This window comes from Diadema antillarum, unplaced genomic scaffold (assembly GCF_040938485.1).
Source record: "Diadema antillarum isolate AM-2024a unplaced genomic scaffold, OU_Dant_1.0 scf00000066, whole genome shotgun sequence".
Classification (NCBI taxonomy): domain Eukaryota; kingdom Metazoa; phylum Echinodermata; class Echinoidea; order Diadematoida; family Diadematidae; genus Diadema; species Diadema antillarum.
In genome coordinates, this window is record NW_027270955.1 from 1,716,220 (window position 1) to 1,728,649 (window position 12,430).

General features: G+C 41.1%; 1 protein-coding gene across 1 annotated transcript; it reads left to right on the forward strand.

The window, feature by feature from the left end:
* Positions 1–349: 349 nt before the first annotated feature.
* LOC139716502 (uncharacterized) lies at positions 350–10,711 on the forward strand. The gene is made up of 8 exons (XM_071628043.1): positions 350–594; positions 2,927–3,574; positions 4,855–4,974; positions 5,470–5,650; positions 6,706–6,818; positions 8,768–8,857; positions 9,757–10,001; positions 10,482–10,711. Exons 1-8 carry the CDS (start codon positions 350–352, stop codon positions 10,709–10,711), a joined length of 1,872 nt encoding a protein of 623 aa, XP_071484144.1.
* The last annotated feature ends 1,719 nt before the right edge of the window (positions 10,712–12,430 follow it).

The window sequence follows — 12,430 nt, forward strand, 5'->3', positions numbered from 1 at the left end:
TGGGCTGTTCCCATTTTGTCTAATACCCACAGTTTATAAGACAAAATGGAAAAAAAATCCACGGAGTCAAAATTGCAATTAGACCATCTGGTCACTAGGCGAAATGATAATTGGTCAAACTGAACATTGACCAAGTGACGATTAGACCAAACGGGCATTAGACGAAATTGATAGTAGACCAAATGAGTTTAGCCATAGTGATGTTAAACGAACTGGGAAGTAGACCATCTGATATTAGACCAAGTGGCAATAGACCTTCATGTGATGGTGCATTAACACGTATTCAAGGCTATTGGGTTGCTCTCTTTAACGCTCTTTCCTTTTTGGTCACTCTTCCATTGTAGTCGACATGAAGCGTCTACTCAAGCTACGGAGGCCAGTGATACTGAAGTGCTTTGCGTTGCTAGGCGTGGCATCTCTCCTCATTACCCTAGCGACGTCGCGAACATCGTCCTCTCGTGGAGACATCGGGGCGCTGGATGACGCTGCAAGAGATATGTTGGAGAGGACAAAAGGGCGACGGGATGGACTCGAAATAAGAGCGGGAGTACGAAGCGAGAGAGCCAATTCAATAGGGTCAGTCTTAAGACCAGGGTATGTACTGCATGAGATTTGAAGTGGATAGAACATGATTATATCCTTTCTGATACATTATAAAATGTGTGCATCCACGTGTTCATGCTACATAGATGGGATCCAGAGTACATGTCATAAATCGTTGCTGGCTTCAAATCCAGCCATATAAAAACTTTATGTGTGTCGGGAGAAGGTGATTTCCTGCAAAATATGCAATAAAATATGTACAGCATGTACAGAGTTCACAAAGTTTGTACACTCAGGGAACCGGAAGAGGGGGCGTTTCTATCCCACCTCCCTTACTGAACCGATTTAGCCCATCGTCTAGCAACTGCTGAAAATCAACGAGGTAGCATTTTCTGTGTAAAGAAGGCAAATATCCTGTTCTGGAATCAGGTGGACGCAACCAGGCTTATCGAACGTGCACACTTGCACGGCTCACGGCAGGAATTGTCACCATGCATGCAGAGTTTCCACTCGTGGGTCTTTCCCATTTCTGAGTTATGGAACTTCAGTGTTCTCCCCCTGTCGCTACGTCGTGATGTTTGACACAAACACACTGATTGTGCAAATTAGCCGAGGTGAAGACGTCATCAACTCGCCACTGTCACACTAATTTGTGCACAAAATATTAAATCCATGTTATTTGACCTATACGTTATCCAGTACCCCCCCCCTATAGTTCATTGCTGCTAAGTTTCAGCAATAAACAGGGCGATATTGTTTGGATTAAACACTGCATTTGGTAAATATTTGTGTGTAAGTTACGATAACGATTCCCGATGCATTCTTGCTTTCGTTTCTGAACAAATGCTCATGACCTTTGTCATAATGTATTTTTCCCCATTGGGTCACGCCTTTATTCTTTTGATGTCAGTAGGCCTATACGGTAAAACTCCTTCAAGGGGCCCCGACTCGCACGCCAATGTGCCCGCAGGGTAGTCAGGGTGCCAAAAACACGACTGCGTATACAGTTTCTCGTGACAGGCGTTGCAATGGTCATTCAAATCAACCACACCATATACAAAGTTAATAATGATAATAATAATAAATAATGTATAAAGCGCAGAAACTATGTCTATATATTCTACTGCGCTTCAAGAACTCTTAAATTCCTATGTTGCACAATGCTGCCTGGGAAGTAAAAAAAAAGAAAAAAGAAATAGGCCAATGCTAAAACAAAAAGTTTTCACTTGATTTAAAACTGTCTAAAGTCTGACATTTCCGAATGTCTAATGGTAATCTACTCCACAATCTATTGGGGCTGCACAAGTTGTATATAGAGGACTGTTTATTCCTCACATATTCATCATGCTACCATGGCCCTCTATAACAATGGTCTTCAATAAAGAGGCCATACAGTCCTTTATACGATTTTCCGCAATCATCGAAGCTTTATATTGACTCTTTTATTGCGTAGCATTCTACTCTGTAGAAGTTATCAACCGTATATGCATTATGAGAATAGAGGCCATTCAAGGACATACACTGTAGTGTGTTCCTGGTTGTGCACCATACAGAGCCTGAGTGAATAAATGGATGGATGAATAGATGTATGAAATAGTACATCTATTGGTTATAGTGAATGAAAGGAAGTTGCTAGGGGAACGAATGCATTATTTAGCGTATGTACATGTTGCATTGCATTAGAAACTGTGCCGGCAAGTACTCAAGCTACTTGGGAAAATCAATTTTGGTATACTCTGTCAGAGACAAGTTCCCACGTTATGAATCATTCGGTGATTTTATCAACCATTATCATGTCATATACCTTAATTTTTTCATAGCTTTATTAAATGTACATGATAACAATATCGGAGACTCAGCATTTGGGGCAATTATATAGATTAGAGATTTCAAATTTGAAACATAATTAAACAATATGCATTTTCTACGTGGTTATCTTGCCTGAGATTGTGAAGTCGATCCAATGCTTTTACATGATTTTATTTTTCTTTCAATAACAAACCTGAAACTTTTATCCTCCGAATGTCATTGGGAGCTACAATGTAAACGTCAGTTCAATTTCATCTTGATAGAGCTACGTATTAGTTTTTGTTTTGTATTGTTTTTTTTTTTTTTTTTTAGTGATTTCAAAACTTGGTTCATCTCTAGACAAACAGTCAAGAAGTTGGATGTTTTAAATGATTATTTGTTTATATTGCTTATAGGAAAGACATTTTTACGTCAACAAGTCTATGCAATACGTTCAATTCCATGTACTTATTATTTTATCTGTTTACGTTGGCAGAAATGTGGGATGTGGGATATCTATTCTTCTATAACGGTGAGCCAGAAATGAAAAAAAAATCATGATAATATTCTGTCAAACCTTGTTTCATTTCTCAAGGTTATTAAGACCCGATAGAGAAGTCGGAGGAACGTTACAGGGCCAACGGCACGAACATGCCCAAGAACTCTCCCGCGGCTTGAAGCAAGACGAGCTATTCGATCACGAACAGGATGCCGTAGACCCGTTCGCAGCGGGACACCACGTTCCAGACGACGAAGACATGCTTCGCGGCGCCCGTGACCCATGGCCGGGAGACAATGCAGAGAGCGAGTTCCCTGCAGGGCGGGAAACCATCGCAGACGGGAGGGACGAGCCTTATGTAAGAGGTGATGAAGCACCAAGAGCAAATGTAGATAATATGGTACACGGCGGTGACGCTGACGTCTCGAACCCTAAACGCCAAGTGGCGGCAGTCGAGCCGCAGAAGGTGGCGGCAGTCGAGCCGCAGAAGAAAGCGGCCCCCGCCCGCAAGGCGCAATCCTCGACGGTGCTGAAGCAGAAGCGTGTACGCCTGGTTCGGAAGACCATCCGACACGGGAAGGTGATCAACGAAGAGGTGCTCGGTGTGAAGACCATGATCGTCGACGACAAGGGAAAGCCAGTCAAAAATCAGCGCGCCGCCTACGATGAAATATGGTACAGCGACATTCTTAAGGGGAGCTATCGAGCGAGGACGGTGCACCTAACAAACGTTACGAACCAAGGGTGAGTTCCAATGGCCATATCCTCAGATTCACGTATTACAGAGAGTCACAAGTGTAGTCGTTTGATGCAAACTAAAGCGATCATTTATCACTTCATACATTTCTAGCAGATAAAGTATGGTAAACACGGTTGATCGCACAGATAATTTAAATGACAGGCATGAGGGGGGGGGGGAGAACATTCGAAATGTTCTGTTCCAAATTAATATGCAAAATGCATAGTGTTGGTATTGCTCGTCTTAAATCGCAACTGTATAATACTCTTGACCTGATAAGCATGCTTATCTTCTCTTCATGGTTAAAGTGCTACACCACTTCATCACATGTTTAAAGTGACATCTATGTATAAAGTGTTAATCTTGCAAACCAAAAGGAAGAAGTGTCTCCTTAGAGGGATGGCATAGTATTGATGGAAATGAGGATTGAGCTTTTTACTTGTTTATGAGATACCAAGAAGCCAGTTATGAAATAAAACAGGGCATACTAGTACCATTCTAAGAGGAATTCGAAGTTTCTTAGATGAAAATCAGTGTTGGAATGATGGCTAAGACATTCAAAAAGAAAGTAAAGCAAAGCGATCCTAATAAAAGGTGTGTCCCACCTTTTATTAGGATGTATAGGGCCTATACGGTGTATGAAAACAAACATGAATTAAAAAAATGTACGTCACTGATCGGTCTTTGGAAATTCTTAAAGTTATTCCAGCATCTCATGTCAGTAGGAAATACATTTCGCAAAATTATTTTAATGTTTACAAACTTCTCCAAGTAATGTTCTGTTTTGCATGGATGTGCTTTGAGAGTTATGGCCTCTCTATGGCTATGTCATGAAAGCATTTGCTATGCTTCAATCGATGCCGTCACTAAATTTACGGCCGATTTTCAGTGGAACTGCAACAGTTATCATTTCTGTCTCCATTTTACCCCACTGTCAAGTGGTATCACACTTCAGTTGAACTCGGTGGTTGCACTTAATGGTTTTAATCGGCACGTAAACCAAATCACAAATTTTGACTCCCAGGACATTATTTTGAAAATGAGTCTAAGGTTCGTTAAGAGCGAGGCGGGTTTTGCTGAGCTAAAGTGCACTGTACCAGGAAACATAATGCTGTTAATTCTCGGGATTTCCCCAACTGGCATACGCATTATGTGACATTTCAGATAATGTTCTACCGAATTGAATTAATGATTAATATGGTCTATTACCACATCTGTATTAATTTCTTTGTCCTTGCGTTTTTGTGTACTTTATGATTATGCTCCTGCATGCCTCTTCCTGCAGACGGTACTTAACAGAGGAGCTTTGGAAGTTCGATGACCCCAACTCAGAGAGACTCTTTCTGTACAATAAACTGCTACAGCACGACTGGCACGTCAACAGGACAAATCTAGAACTCCTCAGGTCGGTTAAATACAATCTCTACATAACAGAATGTCCGTCTGAATTGATACGTTGACCATGTACATCTGGTGAACGCCCAAGACGTGGTGACGTTGGCGTCCGCCTAGGGCCTGCGCTATGTTATCGTCTTTGTTGTTCCCTGCGTACCTACAATTTAAACCCCACAAAGAAGTCTGTATACCTTTTTGTTATTTTTCCGTGATTTTGTTTGTTGCTTTAGTTATCATTAAGGTCTATTTTCCCAATCAAACCTAAGCTCTGGCGCAAGTTCTAATTCCAGTTGCTAGAGAGTGTGCGTGTTCTTTCACCTGTTAAAACCTTATTTTTCGTCCTAAAAAAGAGAGGATTTGCCAATGACATTATCACCTCCTGTTTCATTTATTGTAATTACAGTAAAATGTGTAATTCTCAGCATCATCATCTCCATCATCATCATCATCATCACCACCATCATCACCATTTTAATCATGTCATTGTATATCGATCACCTGACAGGAGAGAGTTGGCAGAAGATGGCGTGGACTCTAGACATACCTTGATAATGACCCGCGAAAACTCGCCCCTCGGTTCTCAGTACCCGTTCTACGCCAGCTCCAGGGTGATGAGTGTTGGCAAAGAAATTCAGCGGCTATACTACTACAACGTAACCAAAGAGCTACATAGATACATTCCAGAGGTAATATCGGCCCTCGTGTTCCTTCTTGAGGGCATTGTAATATACAGTACACACAAATGTCTTGGGTGACTAAAACTTGAGCTCAACATGATAGGATATTATGCCTACTGGCGTAAGCTCGTTTGTTGATTTAATGAATACAAATATGAAAATGTACGTGAGAAAAATTAAATACACAGTTGTCATGCTATTTCGGCATTTGTTCGTAACGTCAAATATAGTAACATACTCTAGTCTTTACATCCTACTGTATTAGTGTAAAACCATACAACCTAGTCTGGCTTCGAGACCATGTGTTCGTACTATTTCGTAAATGGCGTAAATACTCAATTCTGAGTGATACACGCCATTAAAACCAGAACAACAACATTCACTTTCCCAGATTACAATTTGTATTAACGCCCGCTATCGACAAAAGACGTAACAGCTTGAGGTGGATGACGTCAGTACCGATAGCTCGGTTGAGCTGTAATGTTTTATGTACACACGACAATACAGAAGAGAATTGGGTACATAGGAAAGACCGGAAAGAAAGGCAGTAAAACTTGACATTTATGGCCCAATGGATAAAAGCTTATCAGACTAGGATCAGTGGCAAGACTGTGGTTGAAGTCTCTGCATGGTTGCAGGTGTTGTAGTGCCTCTATAGCAAGGCATTTAATCATTGTTTGTTCCGCCTTCGGACATTGATCTTTTGTGGTTGGCTGTTTACGAACACTCAAACCCTTTGCCATGTTTGCGGTCACATAATACTGATGATAATTTACGATTCAAAGAACTAGGATCATGTGAGCCTCTTGGAAAAATGTTCTAACCCCCGAAACCATGCACTTCTCTCTCATACCAGCTATTCCTATATTATGGTGAATAAGTACAAAAACAAACAAACAAACAAACAAAGAAACAAACGAATACCACGAAATCAACCGTGTGGTAGAAGAAAACACTATCATTTCTGATTAATATACCCTATATATATATATTTATCTGATTAGTATTCCCATACAATGTATTAAATTTTGTCTGTCACACTTTTTGTTTTGTCTCGTACACAGGTGAGTCCGTTCCGAGAGAAACTCTATAAGAAGTGCGCAGTGGTGGGAAACAGCGGAAGCCTCCTAAACAGCGGGTGTGGAAGCGAAATCGATTCCAGTGATATGGTTTTCAGGTATTGATGCACTCTGATATGACAATATTTATTTGTGAAAGAAACAGTCATTCTGTAGTGAGTATACATTAATTAGAAAAGTTGTGAAAGGATAGCATCGTCACCGAAAGGAATTTGCATGGCATGGATGTGATAAAGAGAGCAATGGTGTTATTTTATCAACACGTCATGATTCTTTACACTTTTTTTATTTTTAAGTACATTTTCAACGTTCGTTTGTTCGATACTTTTTTATCCTGATTGCATTCGACTTGGTGTTTCCCTTCAATGTAGGAAAAGCAGACGTGTGTGAGAACTATAGCACTCTGAGAGAGTTCGGGGAGGCCGTTGCGGCTTCATTTATTATACTGAATTAAAATACGGTCGTGCATTCAAATCAAGTTGGGAGCAAAACATCCATCGTTTCGGTGGGAATATGTTCAAAAGATTTGTTCAAGCGAAACTTTGTTTGTTACCGGGTGTTGTATGTGTGGTGGTTTTTTTTTTCTCAATACGTTACAGTTTTAACTTCGGGTCGAAGATAAGATAGAATGTGGTGAGCTATGTTAGGCCTTTGTCTGACAGATAACCCCTCCCCCTTTTCTGTGCACGCAGCACACTAAAGACGCCTTTGATGTGACTCATTTTGATCCAAACTTTTGTTAGTTACGATTCACACCAGTTATTGTCTGACGTCCTCTCTCTCTCTCTCTCTCTCTCTCTCTCTCTCTCTTCCTCCAAATAAAAGGACACAAATTGGGCTCTCCTCACATGCCCGCGAACAAACGCTGGCGGGTGTAGAAAACAATCCACAACAATTCGTTTGCGTGATTTTCTTTCTCTATTTATAAGTGAATATAAATGTACTTTTTTTGATCATCTGCTTATTCTTTATCACATATTAATGTATGTTTGGTTTGATAGTTTATTGAAATTGTGACTCGCAGCAATGAAATTGCTCACATTTGTACATAAAACGCATGATGAATACATAGATATAGACAAATTTATGTCTAATAGTGAATGTTTTATTTTATTATATTTCATTTTCCCTACATTAAAATCATAACTACTACCGCTAGTGAATCATTACGCTACCAATCAAAAGTGGAGCTACATTGTATTCGTGAAAAATATGGACGTCGCTGTTTCAATTGCATGTCTTTGCAGTGTATTGTGTGTGTGTGTTTACTTTACTCATTTCTGCATTTGAGTATAAAACATTGATTTTAAAAAGTACTTATATAAAGTACTTAAAGGGAATGGCTAGTTACTGATCAGTGGGAATGCTGGGGGATGATTGTAACAATCCTTGTGGGATTCATTTAAGAGTACATAGTATATCTATTGTTGTGTGAAAATTATTCGCAGCAGAATGGTCTCATATTCAAGTACTGTGCAGTTTAATGTTTCCAGGTTAGCGTGCCTGTACAGTGACGGGGCATTTAACTGCGCATTACTTGAATATGACACCGTTCTGAAGGAAATAATTTTCACACAACAGTAGATATATAATGTACTCTTAAATGAATCCCACAAGGATTGGAACAATCATCCCCCAGCATTCCCACTGATTCCCACTGATCAGTTACTAGCCATCCCCAGTGCCGTATATTAGGAGAGTCTGGCCAACTGCTAATTTGGACGCCATGTCGTTACCGCGCGTACTACGCGTCACAGGATTAGCGTGTACGCTCAGACGTAACAAAATAACCAAGCCAAATAAGGGGCAGTTAACAATGGGCATTGCGTATGAGCGCACTTCATAACGACATGGCGCCTATAGATCACGTGACCAGCTTTTGACCAATCACAGGCTTCAAAACACGTAAGCCAAAAACCGAGTTGGCCAGACTCTCTTAATACAGTATACGGCACTGGCCATCCCCTTTAAAAGTTATATAATTATGAATGCATGATGTTACAATATTATGTGATTTTCACTCTCCATATCATGTTTTTCTTTCCAGATGTAATGCTGCACCTATTAGGAAATTTGCTGAGGATGCCGGAAAGAAGAGCAATATTACAACATTTAATCCAAGCATATTTCACAAGAAGTAAGCGGTGGTGAAAGTGCTTCTTGTTGCCTAAACGCACCATTTAACATGTTTAAGCTCTTACAAATATAGTGGAAATAACGCCAAGACGAAAACAGAATCCGAACTGTACTTCTTTTTTTAGTCAATGACATATACTTATTCAGCCCCAATTTTTTAAGCCTTGTATACGGCGTGTCTTCATGTCTTCGTAAGAAGTTTTTTGTGTGTGTGTGTGTGTGTGTTACACTCGAGAATTCATGAAGTGCAGATGACTGCCGTTATAACTCAAGTCCTCAGAATCGACAGTTTCCCTTCGTTATACAGCGAAATTTCGTTGTAGCCGCACTGTGTAGGCACTCCAATATGCAAGTTGATCGTCATTATCTACATGTATTTAGTGTAACAACTGAGTAAGTGCTTTTATGAACAGAAAAATAGTTCAGCACTCTCTTATGAAATTGAAATTTTTCTCTGCCCAATCATATTTCTTTTCACACCCGCTTACAAGAGGGGTAATGTATCAGCGGTGTTGTATTGTCCAGACATACCGGCATTTGTTTCAGTAGCGCTCATTTTCAATAGCGATCGGAGAATTGATTTTTGGGTGGTGGTGTTTTTATTTGGTTGTTGTTGGTTTTTTTTTCATTACGTCGAAGCAATCACCTGTGACAATGTTAAAACATAGCTAACGCAATTTTCATCGTGAATCATTCTGTGACCAACTCTACCTCGTTCCACAGACCATTACTGTTTTGTTGTGTTGCGCAGGTTGAAATAATCGTCAGAAAATGGCAAAGGAAGTGCATCGTTATGCAGTTTGTAACGAAAGCATTATTTGGCAAAGGTAAAAACGTCTGTTCTTTCTATTTTTGGTCTGCCCCCCCCCCCCCCCCCCCCCCCACCCCACTTTTCTAAAGATTCAACGGCCTTACCAGACAAGAAGACTACGCTGCGTTTCGGGAGAATATCACAGAGTACCACGGCTACGTTTGGATGACATGTATCGGGGCGGCTTCCCTGTACAACGTGTGTCTGTCCACCGTGCAGGACGAGGCGAACACGGACCAAGCCGATCCCCGCCTCGTGGTGGCGCACTCCAATGAGTTTGTCAAATTCTGGAATTTCTGGAAGAGGAGAAACTTCACGAGTCAGCCGTCCACCGGTACCTATTTTTTTTTTTTCATTTTGTCTAACTTTTTATAAGTTTGTTCACAATTTGATGCAAGCAAAGTGGACATCGGAGTCGAGAATTAGAAAATTAGATAATGGCTACTAATAGATGTTATTTAAAAGTGTAATCGTTCGCCATTTTGCAAGTTGGTTTTAATAAATGTATTGAAATCAGAGAAGAAAGAGGTAGAAGATAAATCCAAAGCAGAATAAAGATAAGAAGATTATGGCGTTCTAAACCCCCACCATACACACTTTGTGCTCTCTCTTTCAACAACAACAATAACAACAAAATGGAGGGGGAGGGGAGTGGAAACAGAGGGGGAAAATTCACAACATCTATGACTTTCCACAGGATCCGTCCTTTTGATTCTTCTCGTCTAAGCTTGGGTAACGTCCATTGTCCTTGACCCCCCCCCCCCCCCTCCCCCCAAGCTCACACAAGGTAATTTTGTCGGATTCTTCTTTACAGGGTTCTACATGGTACACGTAGCGATGCAGTTGTGCGAGGAGACACACGTCTACGGTTTCTGGCCCTTCCCTCTGCGGCTGGACACGGGGTTCGAGCGGGTACCTTACCATTATTTCGACGACGTTCTGCTAGAAAAGAAACACGGAATGAACAGCGAATTCTCCAACCTCCTACAGTACCACGAGCTGGGACTCTTACGACTACACACGGGGAAATGCCGGGGAGGATAGCGACGAGCTAATGGGGTATTAAACGCCCCCGCTCTTCAACTTTTTTTTTGCCACTGTCAGCTGCTGTAAATCCTGATGTCAGTGTTTGAGATGCTGAGAATGTTTAAGGGGCGTGGCTACCAGCATAGCCGCGAGTGAGGTGAAACCATTCCGTCTATAAATCTTCGTGTGTGCTTGCTTATGCATGGACTCTGTCGTTGAGGAACAGAGCAAAACGTAGGTGGAGTTGGAGAACCGGTGACGCGTCCATACACACTTGTCGCGATGGTGATTTTTGTCCACCGAGAAACATTACTACAGAGAGGGTTATGGTACGATGAGGATTACCGTAAAGATGGTGAAGAAGCGATTGAGAAGCATTGTGATGAAAAACTAGAACAGGGAGAACCTCTGATGAAGATCAGGGCCGGTGCTGCCGTGTACTTTTTTAGAAGTGAAGGGGCACAGCTTATGGGAAACAGGGACGTCAATTCAGTGTGAGGATGGCGGGGGGACATTTTGGATGACGGGTAATTGTGTCGTAGAATCGGCTGACAAGCAATTTTAAAAAGGGCTTGACATTTTCTGACGCCACTTCGGGGATTAATCGATTGAGAAGAAAAGGTCTCGTACTTTTAGGTGCCATTTTCCCTACAAAACTCGGCTGACAAGCTTCACTGTTTTTTTGATGCCTCTCCTCTAACAGCATCGGCTGCTGACGACAAAAAATCTAACCCTATATTGTTTTTTTTTCTGCAAAAACCCAAGTGTGAGGGGATATGTCGTGGTAAGAACCTATGTATTGTGCAAAAAAAAAGAAGAAGAAGTGGTTGCGCCGGCCCTGAATATTAAGTAACAAGTTCACTGAGAAGCAATAGTGATGAGGTCGAAATGTTGGTGATTATGATGGTCAACATGATTAAAAATTATCAAGTTAGGGGAAAGAGTCAGTACTGTTGATTGACTGTGTGTTCTAATCGTGATGGAAGTATGACGAAGACCAACGGGCGCTCATACGTATGACAAAATGAAGGCTTCATTCGGAGGGCGATGACGTTCAAGGTGCTGAAGCTTTTTGTAATGAGGTGAATAAGATGAGGACGACAAAAAAGTACTTAGTCACTTTTATCACTTTATAATTGCCAAAAGTCAAACTTCGTCAGCTGACTTTGGATAGTGAGACTCCGGTAAGGATGACGTCACACTGGCCCGAAATTGATGGCCATACAAACATGGAATTTACATTTTTTGCGTGAAGTTATCTCCGAACTTGGTTACAAGCCAGTCAAAGGCCAAAGTACGATCTTTTGCTCGAGGACGGAGAAACTCTACGCGCCGTTATAGGAGGGTTTTGAGATGCCTTGATGAATATCCCGATGTATTTACGATCAGGGCCGGAATTTGAGCATTCCCATTTACCTATACATGTAGTAGTGTACATCGTTGCTCAACATCGGGACAGTGTGAAGCCTATGTAAAGTATGTTCCAAAGAAATAAATTGTCTCTCTTTCGTGAGTTCTCACTTATTTTCGATTGAAGCTATGCGACAGATCAGTATTTAAGATTGTATTTGTAAGTTAAAGGACAAGTTCACCTTCATAAACATAAGGATTGAGAGAATGTAGCAATATTAGTAGAACACATCATTGAAAGTTTGAGGAAAATCGGACAATCCGTTCAAAAGTTATGCATTTTTGAAGTTTTTGTGCAGTAACCGCTGGATGAGAAGACTACTGCAA